This window comes from Natator depressus, chromosome 2 (genome assembly GCF_965152275.1).
Source record: "Natator depressus isolate rNatDep1 chromosome 2, rNatDep2.hap1, whole genome shotgun sequence".
NCBI lineage: Eukaryota > Metazoa > Chordata > Testudines > Cheloniidae > Natator > Natator depressus.
This window is the reverse complement of record NC_134235.1, coordinates 10,287,196-10,306,875: the sequence shown is the minus strand read 5'-3', so window position 1 is coordinate 10,306,875 and position 19,680 is coordinate 10,287,196. Positions and strand designations below refer to the sequence as shown.

General features: G+C 39.8%; 1 protein-coding gene across 4 annotated transcripts in view; it reads right to left on the bottom strand.

Moving 5' to 3' along the window:
- TRAPPC9 (trafficking protein particle complex subunit 9) overlaps positions 1-19,680 on the bottom strand; it is an 806,604-nt gene that overhangs the window by 690,835 nt on the left and 96,089 nt on the right. For all 4 annotated transcript variants that reach the window (XM_074943804.1, XM_074943805.1, XM_074943807.1 and 1 more), the window contains one exon: positions 8,861-8,946. In XM_074943804.1, coding sequence (XP_074799905.1) covers positions 8,861-8,946 — 86 coding nt within the window. The remainder of the gene's footprint in view (positions 1-8,860; positions 8,947-19,680) is intronic.

The following is a 19,680-nucleotide window of genomic DNA, read 5'->3' as shown; positions in this document are numbered from 1 at the left end:
GGATAGGGTCCAGGTCCAGGGTGACCTAGACGAATTGGAGGATTGGGCCAAAAGAAATCTGATGAGCTTCAACAAGGAAAAGTGCAGAGTCCTGCACTTAGGAAGGAAGAATCCCATGCACCGCAACAGGCTGGGGACCGACTGGCTAAGCGTCAGTTCTGCAGAAAAGGACCTGGGGATTACAATGGATGAGCAACTGGATATAAGTCAGCAGTGTGCCCTGGTTGCCAAGACGACCAATGGCATATTGGGCTGTATTAGCAGGAGCATTGCCAGCAGATCGAGGGAAGTGATTATTCCCCTCCATTCAGCACTGGTGAGGCCACACCTGGTGTATTGTGTCCAGTTTTGGTCCCCCCACTACAGAAGGGATGTGGACAAATTGAAGAGAGTCCAGCGGAGGGCAATGAAAATGATTAGGGGGCTGGGGCACATGACTTATGAGGAGAGGCTGAGGGAACTGGGGTTATTTAGTCTGCAGAAGAGAAGAGTGAGAGGACAGCAGCCTTCAATACCTGAAAGGCGGGGTGGGGTTCCAAAGAGGAGGGAGCTAGGCTGTTCTCAGTGATGGCAGACAACAGAAAAAGAAGCAATGGTCTCAAGTTTCAGTGGGGGAGGTCTAGGCTGGATATTAGGAAACACTATTTCACTAGGAGGATGGTGAAGCACTGGAATGGGTTACCTAGGGAGGTGGTGGAATCTCCATCCTTAGAAGTTTTTAAAGGCCCAGCTTGACAAAGCCCTGGCTGGGATGATTTAGTTGGTGTTGGTCTTGCATTGAGCAGGGGATTGGACTAGATGACCTCCTGAGGTCTCTTCCAACCCTAATATTTTATGATTCAAATAATAATAATGTGTATGCATGCACACATACGAAGCATATATATAATGGTGGATCCTCAAAAAAGACAAAATACAGTTGGTTTGTTGCATTAGTAAAAAGTTTTGGAACCACTAGTTGAGAGCATAGCAGAAGCCGTAACTTGTATCATTTACTTAATCTTTTCTGGCCAATGGTCAGCATGGGCTGTAATGAGTTGTGTTGGGATAGCAGCTATCCATCAGAAAACAGGTTAATTGTGACACTGAGCCACCATGAGGGAGGAAGTAAGAGGGGAATTCCAGAAGATTCTCCTAAAAACAAAAGGCTAACTTATTTTCAGTCTCTTTAAGGCATCTATATCATGGTCATCCTTACAGTCTTTAAATGTTAACTATTAGAACAAATTGTGGTGCATAACTCTGCATGCGTGCATCTCATTTTATATTCCTGACACTTTCACAGCCCCTACGTTTACAAAGCCTTTTGAATCCTGCTCCCAGTTTAACCACCTTTGTAAAACAATAAAAAGAAGAGCCAAGTTTAAAATTAAAGTTATTATGACCCCTAAAATATAACCACTAGAGCTCTCGATAAACAGTTAACTCACGCGATTAACTCAAAAAAATTGATTGCAATTAATCCCACTGTTAAACAGAACACCAACTGAAATTTATTAAATATTTTTGGATGTTTTTCTACATTTTCAAATATACCGATTTCAATTACAAAACAGAATACATAGTGTAAAGTGCTCACTTTATATTATTTTTATTACAAATATTTGCACTGTAAAAACGATAAAAAAGAAACAGTATTTTTCAATTAACCTCATACAAACAAGTACTGTAGTCCAATCTCTATCATGAAAGTGCAATTTACAAATGTAGGGGTTTTTTGTTATATAACTGCACTCAAAAACAAAACAATGTAAAACTTTAGAGCTACAAGTCCACTCAATCCTACTTCTTGTTCAGCCAATCACTAAGAGAAACAAGTTTGTTTACATTTACGGGAGATAATGTTGCCCACTTCTTAATTACAATGTCACCTGAAAGTGAGAACAGGTGTTCACATGGCACTGCTGTAGCTGACGTTGCAAGGTATTTACGTGCCAGATGCACTAAAGATTCATATGCCTCTTCATGCTTTGGCCATCATTCCAGAGGACGTATTTCCATGATGATGACGCTCGTTAAAAAAATAATGCACGAATTAAATTTGTGACTGAACTCCTTGGGGGAGAATTGTACGTCTCCTGCTCTGTTTTACCCACATTCTGCCATATATTTCATGTTATAGCAGTCTTGGGTGATGACCCAGCACATGCTGTTCATTTTTAAAACCCTTTCACTGCAAATTTGACAAAATGCAAAGAAGACACCAATGTGAAATTTCTAAAGATAGATACAGCACTCGACTGAAGATTTAAGAATCTGAAGTGCATTCCAAAATCTGAGAAGGATGAGGTGTGGAGCATGCTTTCAGAAGTCTTAAAAGAGCGACACTCAGATGCGGGAACTACAGAACCCGAAACACCAAAGAAGAAAAATCAACCTTCTGCTGGTGGCATCTGACTCTGACGATGAAAATGAACATGCGTCGGTCCACACTGCTTTGGATTGTTATCGAGCAGAACCCATCAGCAGCATGGACGCATGTCCTCTGGAATGGTGGTTGAAGCATTAAGGGAAATATGAATCTTTAGCACATCTGGCACGTAAATATCTTGCGACGCCGGCTACAACAGTGCCATGCCAACGCCTGTTCTCACTTTCAGGTGACATTGTAAACAAGAAGCAGGCAGCATTATCTTCTACAAACGTAAACAAACTTTTCTGTCTGAGTGACGGCTGAACAAGTAGGAGGACAGAGTGGACTTGTAGGCTCTAAAGTTTTACATTGTTTTGTTTTTGAATGCAGGCACTTTTTGGACATAATTCTACATTTGTAAGTTCAGCTTTCATGGTAAAGAGATTGCACTACAGTACAGTATTAGGTGAATTGGAAAATAGTATTTTTTTTTTACAGTGCAAATATTTGTAATCAAAAATATAAAGTGAGCACTGTACACACTGTATTCTGTGTTGTAAACGAAATCAATATATTTGAAAATGTAGAAAACATCCAAAAATATTTAAATAAATGGTATTCTATTATTAACAGCGTGATTAATTTTTTTATCACGTGATTAATGACACGATTAATTTTTGTAATCGCTTGACAGCCCTAATAACCACCTTGTTGGAGACCCCAGGGCATGGCCACTAGTTAAGTCGAGGGGATGGAAGGCCATAAGGGTCGAGGAGGTCTTCCTGCTGAAGGCCTAAGGGCTTCTTCTTAACCCCCCTTAATAGAATTCAGGCCTGGCTGGTTTGAGTAAGCTCTTTTGCTCCTAAAACAATGTTGCAGTCGCAGATAACGCCTTATAGTGTAAGGTTTGCTGACGCCAAGTTAAAGATAATAGGAGAGAAACAACTACAAGGCCAGACAGAATGTGCTGGTTATTTAAGTTGCTAGGAATGCTTGTTAGAGGTTACAGGAAATAAATATTGTTGTAACCCATATAAGGAAGGCAGAGTATTTGTGCAAAGTTTTAATTGGCTGATGTGTAGTGCAGTAGCATTAAGGAATATAAAAGTGTGTGTAATGACCTGCTCTGCTGTGCAGGATTTGAGATTCTATTCTCCCTGTACCTTGTTTGCAGCTGCAAATAAACTTTTCTGCTTCTCCACCCCGTTGTGATTATTGAGTGAAGCATACCGGGTAACGAACCCCTGCTGTTGTTTTGCCTTTCGGCACTGGGTGCCGGCAACAACCTGAATAAAATGTGACAGGTGAAAAACTGCTAAAATTAAATGGGAATACTAAATTATTTGACGTAAGAGGAACAACAGACTGTTTAACTATAGAGCAGTACAGGAAAGAGCTTAGTTTTAGGGGGTTTTTTTTGTTTTTAAAGAAAGCTTATCTCAAAATGACCTGAAGAACTCTGTGTAAGTTCTAAAGCTTGTCTCTTTCACCAACAGAAGTCGGTCCAATAAAAGATATTACCTCACCCACGTTGTCTCTATCTCAATTTGACACATGGTATCCAAAATTACACTGTGTTGATAAAAATCAAACTAGCAATCGTTGCAACATATTTCTGTTATAATGCAGTGGTTGTGCAGCCTCATTCTAAGACTCTTAATTCTTAAACATTATCTGAATCTAATAACCTTTCTACAGAACTACCATTAGTTACGAAGGGAGAAGCAAAATAAGCATTAGGAAGAGACTGTCACAGTGTAAGAGATAAGCAGCTTCAAGTGTATCATCATACATCAGGCACTGCCACCATTATGTGCCATTATCTGGTGCAACTTTGGAGTGTTTAAGTACAAAGACCATAGGAAAAGGGTAAAAGATTTTTCAGTCAAAGAAAACAACTAAAATAAACCTTACTGTGCATAAGAGTTCCAACACTAAGCCTGAAGCCAAGATGCTTAACGTTAAATCTAAATCAACACAGATAAGCATCACAATACGACATATCTAGCATGTATAAATGACAAGTCTGATATTTTGCTACTTGCCATTAGTAGAACTCAACAATATTTGTCCAACATTGCCCTCTAGTGCTTAGAAATCTTTAGATTAACATTGACAAATAAATAAAGAACACCTATCTTTTCCCTTTGTTCTTTTCGTACATACTTGCCTACTACACCTCATCAATGTAGTTGTTACTGTTAAAAACCCTCTCACAGAGGGTGGGGGAAAAAAATGCATAGACGTGTACTCCCCCAAGAGCAGTGTGTGAAATAGATGCAACCGATCATCATCAAACTGTGAAACTGACCACAAACGTGCTGTTAACACAAAGTCGACAAAAAGAAAAGCCACAATAACTGTAGAGGTTATTTTTAACAATAGTACATAAAAAGCTTTTGGATGGAAATGTGATTTCCAAATTTACAGTAGATTCATAACCATTAAATTCTTGTCCATTAAATAAATAAACCACATTCTATGCCAGTTACAAGAGAGTGAAATATGAGGACTGATTCTAAAATGTATGCTGCTGAATGGTATGAATTAGCCATTTTTAAAGTTACTTAAATTATATTAATATATATTTCTCAAACTATTTTCTAGCCATACATGTGCTGTTTTCCAACATACAATCATTAAAAATAGTTTATATCAAATGTTTCTTTGTATTTGTTAGTCTTCTTAGAACTAAGCACCTTCCAGGACAAGTTCTGTATGTCTGACTGATCAGCTCAAGTAAACAAGAGTATTTTCAATCCATTAATCTTGTAACTATCACCATAAAGAGAAGAAAATTACATTTATCCAGTAAGATCCCAGAATTTTCCGAGCCTCTCGTATAAACATGCATTTGTCTTCAATGTGAAAACTAATAAATATCAAAGAAAACAATAAAGATGCTACACTCTTAGGGAACTTAGCCCCCCGAGTGTTTCTCCAAACTATTCTAATATTAGGCCTCAGCAGAGTTCAACAACAGAAACCTCTTTTAAAACACCAGATTTTGTAGAACGCTGTGCCATATAAGATTTACAAAGGCCTGTGGTAGCATTTTGCAACACTGAGGCAGAGGAGGGTTTGGCAACTGCAGCAGGGGTAGGAGCTGGGGTGCTTATCATCGCTGGGCAAGTTTTGACAGAATTTGAGTTTCTTGAGACTAAGCAAAGTATACACCTAGAATTTCAAATGTGCATCCAGGACACTGACATTCATTCCTAAGTTGGCCCCAGTACCGAGGTTAATGAAACAATTTTTACTCCTCAACATAATCCGAGTGGATATCATGAAGGCTGGTTTGTTTTTTTTAGTTTGTTCCTGTTTCGGTTTGTGTATGTTTGTCCGTACTATCTTTTGTAAGAACTTGTCTTGCTATGGCTGGCCCTAGGTACCCGATAAGTGTTCTGACATCACCTTCTCTGATCAAGCCTATGATTTCCCCTGCCTTCTGGCTCACAATACAAACTTGTTTTACCTAATCCACCTCTGCATTCTAGTGACAAGTATTGCAATTCACCTTCCTATTGACAAAACCTCTCACTGAATCAGAATTTGCACGATGTGGAGACAAGGAAAAGACCAGATCTTAGAGGTGTTACAGAACAAGATTTAGACATGACCTGGAAGTGTGGGGAAAGAGGAGAGGGGCCCAAATTGTGTGGCTGAGTGACAGAAGATAGCATTGCTGTTAGCAGGAACAGAAAAGGTGGGAAGCAAAGAGGTCTAAGCAGTTCAAATTTCATAGATTTCTTAAGCCAGAAGAACCATTATGACCACCTGGTCTGACCTCCTGAACAACACAAGCCATAGAACCTTACCAGTTAATTTCTGTTTCAAGCTCATATAGCTTCCGTTTGAGCTACAGCATCTCTTTTACAAATATATGCAGTCTTAAGTGATTGACAATCCACTACATTCCTAGGTATGTAGTCCTAATGTTTAATTACCCTCCCTGTTAAAAACCTATGCCTTATTTCTAGTCTGAATTTGTCTAGCTTCTAGGCTTTCAGACATATTAAGCTGAAAGCAAAAACATCCTCGAGGATATGTTAGAGAAACAGACAAAGATGCAAGATTGGATGGGTGGAATCAGATCAGGAGTGGAGGTACATTTATGTATTATCAGATTAAAGGTGGCAGGGATAAGGGAAAGGGTGTAGGAGCAAGAAGAGCAGGCGAAACACAAAGCCCGGTAGGATCCCCTAGGCTGTTGGGAAATGAGGAACAGAAGGATTCAAAAGAATATGTAAAGACAGCACAGGAGAGAGTGTGGGAAAGGAGAAGAAGAGAAATCATGCACACTGATGGATTGAAGGATAATGGAAGGGAAACATGTGGGCAGTACTGAAGGAGATAAAGTGATTGTCACAAAAAGGGAAAGGCAAATGAAAAGTCATAGAACAAGTAGCATTTAGTGAAAACAAGGTTGAATGAGTGGCCCTTTTGATAAGTCGATGTGTTGATTGAGAGTTTAAGGTCAAAGAAGGAGGGAGGCTAAGCACCAGACAGCACATCAATACTGCAGTTGGCCAGGATGAAGGTGAGAGAATGTGATTGTTATGAGAAGGAGAATCAGGTGTCAAATCAGACTAAAATGGATGGGAAGGAGTCAGGTGAACTGTAGATGACCACCAAAAAATCAATATACATTATTAAACCGAAAAGCATAAAATTTATATTAAACCATAAACTTTTAGTTGATCAAATGGCAAGACCAAGAAATTTATATTTGATTCTTGTCATAATATGCAAACTTTTTGGATCACAAAAATGCACGTACAATACCAGAGCACATTTGAACAACTGAATCAAAAATTTATTTTGTACTGATAAGACCACAGAAATTCACAACAGCATCCCTCAATAAAGCACTATATATACTTTTAGAACACTGACTAGGGAATTAAAAATAACTGAAGTCATGAACTTATATGATTTGAATGTCTGCTTTCCTCAGGGATGACAATAAAAATGAAACCCAAAAGGACTTCAACAAATAATGATTTTTTATGATGTGTAGCCAAAGATTTTAGTTTATTGCTCGTTTATTATCTGGTTACGATTAACTAACATATGTCATGTCATATATAATCGTATGTTAAACAGACTTAAGTTGTAGGATTATAGAAGTATAAAATTGATCAGTAGGTAATATCAGTTTGTCAAGTGGAGTCCTTGAGATCTCAGATGAATTTTTAAATGCAGTAACTCCCCACTTAACATCGTCCCAGTTAACATGGTCTCGTTAATAGGTCGCTGATCTATTAGAGAACATACTCCTTTAAAGTCCTGCAATGTTCCCTTATAACGCCGTTTGGCTCCCCCTGCCCCATGCTCCTGCCCGAGAGTGCCGGGCAAGCGGGCAGAACGGGGCAAGCTCCTGCACCCCGACCCCGCTCCGCCACTGCCTCAACCAAGCTTCATAATCATCATTGGTGAGTACAGTATTTGTTTGTTTAAAATTATTTAAAACGTATACTATATATGTATATAACTTCTTTTGTCTGGCAAAAAAAAATCTCCCTGGAACCTAAACCCCTCTATTTACATTAATTCTTATAGGGAAACTGGATTAGAGTAACACTGCATTTTTCAAGAACATAACTAGGATGTTAAGTGAGGAGTTACTGTAGTCCCTCCTCCTCTTCACCATCTATGGCTTCTTCCCCTATGTTCCTCCCACTCTCAATCTTTGTGCTTTAGATGTGTGTGGCGGGGGTTAATCTTTAATCAAGCTAGGGAGGATGTCAAAAGTTGAGGCAACCTTATGGATGGGGAATTCTTAGGCCAGTTTGAAACCAGGACAGAGATGAAAAGAGGTTCAGTACACAGCAGCATAGCAACCTGAAGATGTGCCCTGATAATTCTGACACAATCATTCCCTGGGCTAAGACGATGCTTAGCCTATGGGTTCAAGGTCTGGTTATTCAGTCAAGGATATGGTTATTGCCCAGCAAACAAGAATAACCATAAGATATTTAAATAACCATGCAGCCATTATACGCCAGTCCTCAGTGTTCAGGGATCTGTACGTCAGTAATTGTAAAGCATCCATGCACTCTGAATGGCAAAGAATTTCATTTCACTGTCGCAATAATTCATAGATTCCAAGGCCATTGTGATCATGTAGTCCAACCTTCTGTACGGCACAAGCCAAAGAACTTCCCCAAAATAATACCTAGAGCACATCTTTTTAAAAAAAAAAACAATCTTGATTTAAAAATTGTCAGTGAATGAGAATCCACCATGACTCTTAGTAAATTGTTCCAATGGTTAATTACTCACTGTTAAAAATGTATGCCTTATTTCTAGTATCAGTTGTCTAGTACAGAAGGTGAGAAGGGCTAAATGAGGCAATGTTATATGACTGAGAATTTATCTTTATCAGTTGAATATAGTTTTAACAGTTTGCTTTACATAAAAACAATACTGGAAAATTGAACAGTGCAGAATTGAAAAAATATTGTGTCACAAAATGATAAAAGAACAATTTGGAAAAATACATACCATGTTTTCTACTCTGAGTTCAAAAGGCATAGGATTGTACACCATCAGCTGAACTTCACATACATCTCCTTGGACCCACTGGAAGTCTGTAAAAAATAATTACACATTTAAAACCGGAAGTGTACCATAACAGCAGTCCTAACTGCTGCTGACATATTGCTACAGAGATGCTAGTACTCAGAGCTATCCCTACGGTCAAATGTAAATTCCCAGATAACCTCCACAACCCAGTTTCCTGCTGAAGTGAGCACCTTTCCAAACTACTGTACCCCTTTTCAGGAGTCTGATGTGTCTTGCGTACCCCCACGTTTCACCTCACTTAAAAACTACTTGCTTACAAAATTAGACAAAAATACAGAAGCGTCACAGCACACTGTTACTGAAAAATTGCTTATTTTCCCATTTTTACCATATAATTCTAAAATAAATCAACTGGAATATAAATATTGTACTTACATTTCAACGTCTAGTATATAGAGCAGTATAAACATGTCATCGTCTATATGAAATTTTAGTTTGCACTGATTTTGCTAGTGCTTTTTATGTAGCCTGTTGTAAAACTAGGCAAATATCTAGATGAGTTGATGTACCCCCTGGAAGACCTCCACGTACCCCCAGAGGTACATATACTCCTGGTTGAAAACCATTGTGTTAGGGGACTGGAAGTGCAAAGGCTAGAGGTGGATTGGTTACCTTAATGAGCTGGGAGACCGTACAAATAAAATAAATGGCAGTTCTTGTCCCAAAAAGCTTAAACCTATGAGGTACTAACTACTCTGGTAACAATCCAAAAACGCACTTAAACACATGCTTAGCTTTAAACACTTGAGAAGTCCCATTGACTTCTGTGGTGGCTACTTACATGCTGAGGTGCTTTTCTGGATCTGGGCCAGAGTGCTCAGCACCTCATGGAATCAAGTACCAGAATGAAACAGGATGGTAAGGAGTGAACACAACACAGGGAAAGAATGAGGAAAGAGTGGCAGTAATAGGAACACAAGTTTTCATGTATATGAGCTGAGTATGATTTGGCAGCTTCATTTATTTAAAAAGATAAGAGGAACAGTGACACTGATAATCAATCACTAACAGGAGACCTGATTAACCATTAGTTGAGAACCTCATGCACTCCCTTTTAATTCTCTTCAGGAAAGAGTAGGTAACTTGGGAGCTTTATTGAGGGTGGCAAGAAAGTCTCAGAACTAAGTATGTACCATACCAAGTACAGAGACATAAGTGGAGACATACCAACATTACAAACTAAATTCATTCAATTTTAGAAGTATAAACAAGCATGAGGATTAAGGGGAAAGATCAAGGAATACCATTACTAGTAATTGGGAGATGCTTAATCACAGAGGTCTCACTATAGTAGTAGTTGGAATGCAGAGATTCTGGTTGCAAGTTTTAAAGTATTTCAGTGCTCTGGCTTCCTCCATATTTTAACATACCTTGTTAGCACCCCCTTGTCAAGATAATATTAGTAAGTGGACTGCATAAATCAAGACTTGTTGTTTAATATGAAACTAATTCACATGCTGAAATTGGCTGTACTAAAATTACACATTCACAACCATTTACTACTGTCTGATTACATTTTCTTAGCAATATTACAGAAGGCTTAAGGGATAGGTTTTTAATGAAAATGTTTAACTCCAATTAATGCTAGCAGGAATTAAGGACATGCACTGTGAGACAAATATAACCTCTTAAAAAGCATGAAACCTGCAAATGAAAACTATCAACAAATTGCTGATTGAATGAAGATTATTATTTATACACCATAACTTGTGATTTTTTGTTAGTGCCCAAAATGAAGTAGACACTTTCCAATTACATCAAGAGGCCATTACTCATACACAGAGCACAGACTAAAGATGAATTCCTTACAGCCAAACAGTAATTTTTACACTATTTATAAATCAAATGAATAAATACAGTACAACCCTCACAGAATCTGGAAGGGTGAGTTACCAGCACAACAACATGCCGAGATGTCAATATTTGATCATTCCAAGTCTCTCTCAAAGCAAAGACACTCAAATGATGGATTTCAATTCTGTAACTATCTACTGAAAACAAAAAGAACGAGGAGTACTTGTGGCACCTTAGAGACTAACAAACAACTTACTGAAAACAAGAAACCTACTGTAAGCTATACTATGCAGATCAGTTATCTATTTGGCCTTATTATTAGCAAAAAGTATATGAGGAAACAGCTGTGGACTTGGGATCCGGAAAGGAAAAGGTAATAACAATTGTACAAATTTATTAACTCAAAGAAATTTCAATTTTTCTGTTTAGTACCACTATTTACTATTTGTATTGTGGCAGGACCCAGAGATCCCAACTAGATCATAGCCTTACTGGGCTTGATGCTGTACAAACATCAGTAGAGGTAGTCCATGCCCCAAATTGCTTACAGTCTAATTTAAGACAAGGCTAAACAAGTAACAGAAAATCAGAGGAAATGGGGGAGAGAGGATAACTAACATTAACAAAGAAGTGAGGTGATAGAATCTAGCATTTTCAAATTTTTTCATAGTGTAGACATTACAATAGAGAAATTCTTTCATAGATCATATCTTCATTCATTCACAATTGCACAGACCATTTCTACTAAGGATATTAGAAAAGGATTTCATATATTTTAATTGTATAAATGAAATTTAGCAACTAGGAAGGAGGAAAGTCAACATCGTACGACTAGTCAACTTGCTATAAAGTACTTGTGAAGTGCTCCACATCCCTTAATTTGAAAACATTAGGTCAATCATATGTATAGTTTAATGGTTCTAAACCAACTTTGAAAGTTTTTAAAATACCTTATCAAACAAACTCCTGTGCTGCCTTAACATTCACCTCCTTTCCAACCTTCATCCTTCCCTGAAAGAACAAATCCGTGGCTCACTTCCAATTATTTTTATATTTATCTCTCCCTTCTATATACAACATATATCCAAACACTTCCCTGTGCAGCATTATTAGGTTTTCTTTTTTACGATAGAAAAATATAAACTGTCCTTATTGCTCTCTCAAACAAGAGAGTCCTTCCCTGCTGCCCAGTGCAGGGGTGGGTCTTTGCAAGTGTGAGCTGCAACAGGACAGAAACGTCAATGAACAGTTATGGTGTATGTGGTCTAAGGTCACTAGTCTCTAAGGTGCCACAAGTACTCCTTTTCTTTTCTTTTGCGAATACAGACTAACATGGCTGCTTCTCTGAAACTAGTTCAGGACTGTAATGGTACTGCCAGGGCCTGCCCATACCTAATCCTCTATTCATTTTCCCATTTTCTCACTCATCCCCCACGGAAGAGTCAATTGCCAAGCTCCACAACAGTGCACTGAGGTCCAAAATTGCAGACATCCTTAGGATTCCTGAGATGGTAAAGGGAAACCCGCTGGTGCTGCTAGAAGCAGATGGGGTGGTGGAGCCACATGACACCCTAAATTCCTGGCTCCATGGAAGATTAGGAGCAGAGGGGTCTTGGCTACCTCCGTTTCCTACCTCTTAGTGATCCTGGCAGGCCCAGCTGACAAAATCATCCTTCCTGGAGCCTTTTTAAAGGGCCACTCCACATGACAAAACTTTCAGGAGATATTTAGCCCATATTGCACTGTTGGAAGGAGAAGGGGTAGTGGTCCCCAACCTTTCTTGTGGGAATAGCATATTGTTATTCCCAGAAGACTGTGGTGGGCGCCTGACACGTCGCCGCCGAAAAGCGGCAGCGGGAAGAAGCGTCGCTGCTGAAACGGCAACGCTTCTCGGGGGCATTTCGGCGGTGGGGTGTCCTGCGGGCGCACAAAAATGCCCCAGCAGGCACTACGTTGGGGATCCCAGCAGTAGCTGAAGCCACATATTCTCAAAAATACTAGCTTTGCAGGGAGAAGTTGTGGGATTCATCTAGCCCCTGCCACTTACTAACAGCCATTACGAATGGTATACTAGTCAAATAAAACTATGAAACGTTATTAGGTGGTTCCTACTGGGGATATATTGTACACTCTTACTTCTGTAGATGCTAAGTGAGTATTTTATAACACTGATCACTTTAACTGGGTCACAAATATCTTTGGTTTTATTTCTCATAACCATGATACTAAAGCTATTTAATAGGACTATAATAATCCAATGTAATATTTAAAATATAATCAATTCCAAAAAAGCTTATCAGCTTATGAGAGCTAAAGAGCTGTAAGCAGTTTCTTAATACTCTTCTCAAGGGCTGCATTTCCCTTTGGGTTTTCACTAATATTTGACTTCCTTCGCTGTAATGATGATTTATTCAATTATACACTAGGACCCATCTGCAAAGTAATACAAGGTAATGAACCAGGATTATTTGTAACAACTTCAATAAGCTACCAGTTGTTTAGAATATCACAAGAACTATCCAGAGAGAATAAATTGTTGATTATTTTTTTGACCTATAGTTAGGTAAATTAAATATATTTCTTCAAAGTACTGGCGTTTGTCATTGCTTGAAAGAAGTACCTTGAATATCTTGAGTTTCTTACAAGATACTTAAGACATGATAAGAAGCAGTGGTAGAGCCCACAAGGCACAACAGAGGGCGGTCATCCTCCCAGCACTCTTTAAATGTATGTATGGTGCCTTTTCAAGCATATTTCTCAATTGAAAAATGACCACCAATGACCCATCCCCTCCCCAAGTTAGTTAGAAAACCTGACTTTACTAATGGCTTTGTTCCTCGTATGCTTTGAATTAAAAAGAATTAAGACCAATAACGTAGAAGCAATTTGAAAAGTGGGTATACTTTACAATGCATATACTGAAGGTGGTTTGAGCTTTCAAAGGTCACAACCAGCCTGAATATCCCCTTAGACTGGATCACTCACCTGACATCTAGCAAGTGAAGTCTCTGCTCCTGACTATTAGCATGTGGCTTTGGGAAAAAAAACACAAGAGGAAAATGTCCTGGTTATTGTGAAACGGCAACACCACCTTAGGAAGGAAGGCCGGGTGAGGATGTAGCTGGATTTTGTCCTTGAAGAAAACCATGTATGATGGTTCCAAAGTAAGGGCCCTGATTTCCGAGACCCTCCTGGCTGAGGTGATGGCCACCAGGAAGCCACATTCCAGGACAAGTAGAGTAAGGAGCATGTTGCCAAAGGCTCAAAGGGGGCCCCCACGTGTCTCAATAGTGCCAAGTTAAGGTCCCAAGACTGGATACGCTGCTTCACCTGTGTGTATAGCCTATCCAGTCCCTTAAGAAAACAGCTACAGAGCTCATTAGCGAAAATTGACCTGCCATTCACCCTCAGGTGAAAGGCCGAGATAACCACCAGGTGCACTCTAATTGAAGATACTGACAGCCCTTGCTGCTTTAGGTGTGTAGCAAGTAGTCCAGAATACATGGAACTGTTGCCTGAGAGGGCAAGATCCCTTTCTGGCCTCGCCAGATTGAGAATCTCTTCCATTTTGCCAGATACATAGCCCTGCAGGAACGTTTTCTGCTCTGTAACAGGACCTGCTGAACCAAGTCCGAGCATGCCAGCTCCAAGGGGTTCAGCCATGGAGCTTCCAGGCTGTGAGATGGAGGGACTCGATGTTTGGATGCTGCAGATGCCTGTGATCCTGAGAGATTAGATCTGGAAACAGAGACAGGGTGATTGGTGTTTCTAAGGAGAGATTCAGGAGGGTGATAAAACAATGCTCGTGCAGCCAGGCCAGCGCTATCATGATCAAGCACGCCTCATCTCTTTTGACCTTCAGTAGAGCCCTGTGTATGAGTGGAATACATGGAAATGCGTAGAAAAGATGGTCCTTCCAGGGGATAAGGAACACATTCGAGATCGAGCCCAGACAGATTCTGAAAGGAGCAGAACTGTGGGCACTGATGGGCATAGGCTTACGGCAAGCCTCGCACAGTTTAAACCCCAGAGACAGAGGCATGCCCCAGCACAGGGGCGGGAAGAACGCCGTTAAGCGGAATCCTACTCTCTACTACTAGTTATCCACTTACTGTAACTCTAACAAAAGCTTTCAACTATTTACAGGTGAATACAAAGAAGTCCACTGGGGAGAGCTGCTTGGAACTAGCTGAAGCAATATTGGAACTATTAGCAATTAGCGATTGTCACTCGTGGAAAGAAGGAACTGAGGAGGCGACGGGTCGGCAGGCTCCTATATACAGCACTTTGAGGGCGCAACTCCAGGGGGCACCGAATCTGACCCAATGGATACCACTGAGGGGAAAACCTTCTAGCAACTGAGCACACGTCGCGCACACACACACCTGCATGGGAATGGACATGAGCAAGCACTCGAAAAAGTACTGGTAGGTAAAGTACCATGAGAAGAAAATCGAAGGGAAAAGGGGAGTTCAGGAGAATTGACAGTTTCTCAAAGACAATATTAAGAGTACTACACCAAACTATCCTGATGGGAAGGAAAGATAAGAATAGTGAAAGGCCAACATGGCTCCATCAGGAGCTCTTTAATAAATTAAAAATAAAAAAGGAATCCTTCAAAAAGTGGAAACATGGAAAAAATGCTACAGAAGAGTATAAAAAAATAGCACAAGCATGTAGGGACAAAATCAGAAAGGCTAGGGGACAAAATGAGTTACACCTAGCAAGGGACATAAAAGGGAATAAGAACAGGTTCTTTAAATACATGAGGAGCAAGAGAAAGATGAAAAAGTATAGGTTGTCTAATTAGTGGGGAAGGAGAGCTGATAACTAATGACATCAAGGAAGTGGAGGTGTTTAATGCCTATTTTGCTACACTCTTCACAAAAAGGTTACTGGTGACTATTCCTGGGGGAATTCAGCACCAAAAAATTAAAAATGCTGCACACAATATTTGAAAATTCTGCAAAATGCTGCATATTTTATTTGTCAAAATAACAGTATAATCATGCCAGTTAAAATTATTTTGGTAATTTATTTCAAAATATTTGTCAGCAAGTATGTCTAACAATACAGACCAAAAAAAAAACAAAGAACAAAAAAAAAAAAGATTCTTGTAATTATTTGTTAACAAATAGATTCCTTACTAGGCACATTAATACAGAACTGTGTGTAATTCATTTAAATTACAATACAGAACTGCATTTCCTGTACCTTGTCAGAAGCAGTGCAAAGGCTTGGGGGAGTCAGGGGTAATGGAAGAGCTGAGGGAGACGGAAGGAGGAATCTAGGAGTGAACCTGGAGAGGGCTGGGTGTGGGTGGGAGATTTTTATTTGGGGCAGGGATGGGATTATTAGGGTGTTGAGAAGCCTCTCCCACTCAGTCAGGCACGTCTGCCCTGTCCCTGGACCCCTCATCCCCATGGGTCTCTACAGGACCCTCTCCCCTGTCCCCAGGCTCAATGCTGTCACCTCATTAGGTCCTGAGCCCATGCCCCAGTCTGTCCCCACCACTAGCCATTCTGAACCCCAGGCTGTGACCCCAATAGCCCTGTGTGCCCCACTCTGTCCTAACTTGGCTCTGTGGGCAGGGTGCTATGATGAACTCTACTCCTGGGGGAAGAATTCTGCAGCACTGGACACAGAATTTTGTATTTTCCCACATAAAAATACATTTTGCCTAAAAAGTGCTACAGTTCTGCCTTTTGCCCACCAAAAACCGCTGTGGCACTAGAACACCCAACATGAACACAGCTGGATGTTCTGGTACCACAGCAGCCTCTGGTGGGCAAAAGGCAGAACTGCAGCACTTTTTAGGCAAAATGTTTTTTTTATGAGGGAAAATACAGAATTATGTGAGACAGATGAATTCTGCACGTCTGCAGATGTGCAGAATTTCCCTCAGGAGTAATGTGACCAGATACACAACACAATATTAACAAGGAGGAAGGAATGCAAGCCAAAATAGGGAAAGTACAGGTTAAAGATATTTAGATAAGTTAGATGTATTCTAGTTAGCAGGGCCTGACAAAATTCATCCTACAGTACTTAAGGAACTAGCTGAAGCAATATTAGAACCATTAGCAAATATCTTTGAGAACCCATGAAAGACAGGAGAAATCCCAGAGGACTGTAGAAGGGCAAACATAGCACCCATCTTAAAAAGGAGAACAATGGTAAATTGGGGAATTGTAGATTCAGTATGCCTAATTTCAACACCTGGAAAGATACTGGAACAAATAATTAAAAAGAGTCAATTTGTGGGCATCTAGAGAATAACAGTTAAGGAAAAGCCAGCATGGATTTGTCAAGAACACACCATGCCAAAGCAACCTAATCCCTTTGCTGAATGGAATCACTGGTCTAGTAGATTGTGGGGAAAGCAGTAGACATGATATCTCTTGATTTAATAAGGCTTTTGACACAGTCCCACATGATATTCTCATAAGAAAACTAGGGAAATGTAGTCTAGATGAATTTACTGCAAAGAGGATGCACAATCGGTTGAAAGACCAACTGCAAGAGTAGTTATCAATGATTTGCTGTCTAACTGGGAGGGCATATCTAATGGGGTCCTCAAGGGATCAGCCACTAAAGAGAGCCACACTAAAGAGAGTGGTCACTTTGGATGGGCTATTACCAGCAGGAGAGTGAGTTTGGGGGGGGGGGGGTGAGAAAACCTGGATTTGTGCTGGAAATGGCCCAACTTGATTATCATACACATTGTAAGGAGAGTGATCACTTTAGATAAGCTATTACCAGCAGGAGAGTGGGGTGGGAGGAGGTATTGTTTCATGGTCTCCGTGTATATAATGTCTTCTGCAGTTACCACAGTATGTATCCGATGAAGTGAGCTGTAGCTCACGAAAGCTTATGCTCAAATAAATTGGTTAGTCTCTAAGGTGCCACAAGTACTCCTTTTCTTTCCACTATTCAATATTTTCATTAATAACTTGGATAATGGCATGGACAGTATGCTTATAAAATCTGCAGATGCCACCAAGCTGGGAGGGATTGCAAGAACTTTGAAAGCCAGGTTTAGAATTCAAATGGACCTGAAATGGGAGAATTGGTCTGAATTCAAAAAGATGAAATTCAATAAAAGACAAGTGCAAACTACTTCACTTGGGAAGGAAAAATCAAATGCACAACTACAAAATGGGAAATAACTGGATAGATGGTAATAGCACTGAAAAGGATCTGGAACTTATAGTGGATCACAAATTAAATAAGTGAACAATGTGAAGCAGTTGCAAAAAAGACTAATATTCTGGGGTATACTAACAGGAGAGCCAAATGTAAAATATGAGAGTAAATCGTCCCACTCTACTAGTCACTGGTGCTGTCTCAACCAGAGAACTGTGTCCAATTCTGGGTGTCACACTTTAGAAAATATGTGGACAAACTGGAGAAAGTCCAAAAGGAGAGCAACAAAAATTATACAAAATTTAGAAAACCTGACCTATGAGGAAAGGTTTAAAAACGGGGCATGTTTAGTCCTGAGAAAAGACAACTAAGAGGGGACCTGATAACAGTCTCCAAATACATTAAGGGCGATTATAAACAGGATTGTGTTCCATTTTTTCTCCATATCAACTGAAGGCTTAATGTGCAGCAAGGGAGATTTATGTTAGATATTAGGAAAATTTTTCTAACTATAAGGAGTAGTTAAGCATTGGAATACGCTTCCAATGGGAGGTTGTGGAATCCCCATCATTGGATATTTTTAAGAACAGGTTGGACTAATACTATCAGGGATTGTCTGGGTTACTTGATCCTGGCTCAGTGCACACGGCTGGACTAGAGGACTTCCTAAGGTCCCTTCCAGCTCTACATTTCTACGATTCTATGATTCTGTGTGAATTATGGCATGGAATGAAGAAAAATCAATTGTTCGAATGAACAACAGTTTTTAAATCATCATCTCCTCCTTTTTCCAACCCTAAGGTTGGGACAAGGTTATAAGCAGATTCCATCCACATCTGTTTTGAGTCACCATTTGACCCTGTTGGGCGTTTTTCTATACGATTTTATATATTGCACATCTCAATGAAGGGATACTAGCTCTGCCTATAATTATATCTTCAAGGTACAGAATTTATTTTGGGATTGTTATTTATACTGTATTAGCACCTAGAGGTCCCATTCAGGCAACAAGACCCTATTGTTCCAGGCACTATAAGCACCTGCCTCAAAGAGTTTACAATCTTAGTATAAAACAAGATGCAAGTTAGATACAATACATCAGCCAAGGGAGGAGAAATAGATTTTAACAGTGGAACAATCCTGTTTAAAATGATAAACAGCACAAAGTGCCCAACCACTGTAAGTATTTGATTTTAAAATACCTAGTACACTTAACAAGTGTTTCTAAGGCCTGGTCTACACTGCCACTTAAGTCATTGTAAGTTACGTCACTCAGGGGTGAGAAAAAAAAACACACGCCCCTGAGGAAACTTACATCGACCTAACGCAACGTCTACACTGCACTATGTTGGCAGGATACGCTCTCCCACCGACTAAGCTACCAGCTCTTGGGGAGGCAAAGTACTGAAGTCGACAGAAGAGTGCTCTCCCATCATTTTATCTTGTCTTCAGCAGACCCACTAAATCGATGAAGCAATTGCAGCAGCACCAATTTAGCAGGCCAGTATAGACCAGCCCGAAGAGGTCTAATAGCTCATCATCTCTGAATCAACATACTTTGGATGCGATACAAATAATAATTTAGAACATTATGATATGAACCAAACCTTATTCCCTTTCAGGAATCAGAATCTTTCTTGAATTTAACTCAGGTATAGCAAAGTGTAAATTTTAAAAAATGCAAACTTAATTCTTTCGTCTACAAACGGGAAGACTATTAAAAAACAACTGTTCTTCTGACTGTTTTTTAAGCTACTTCTTTTCAAACTAACAGGAAACTACTGCCTGTGATGAAATTC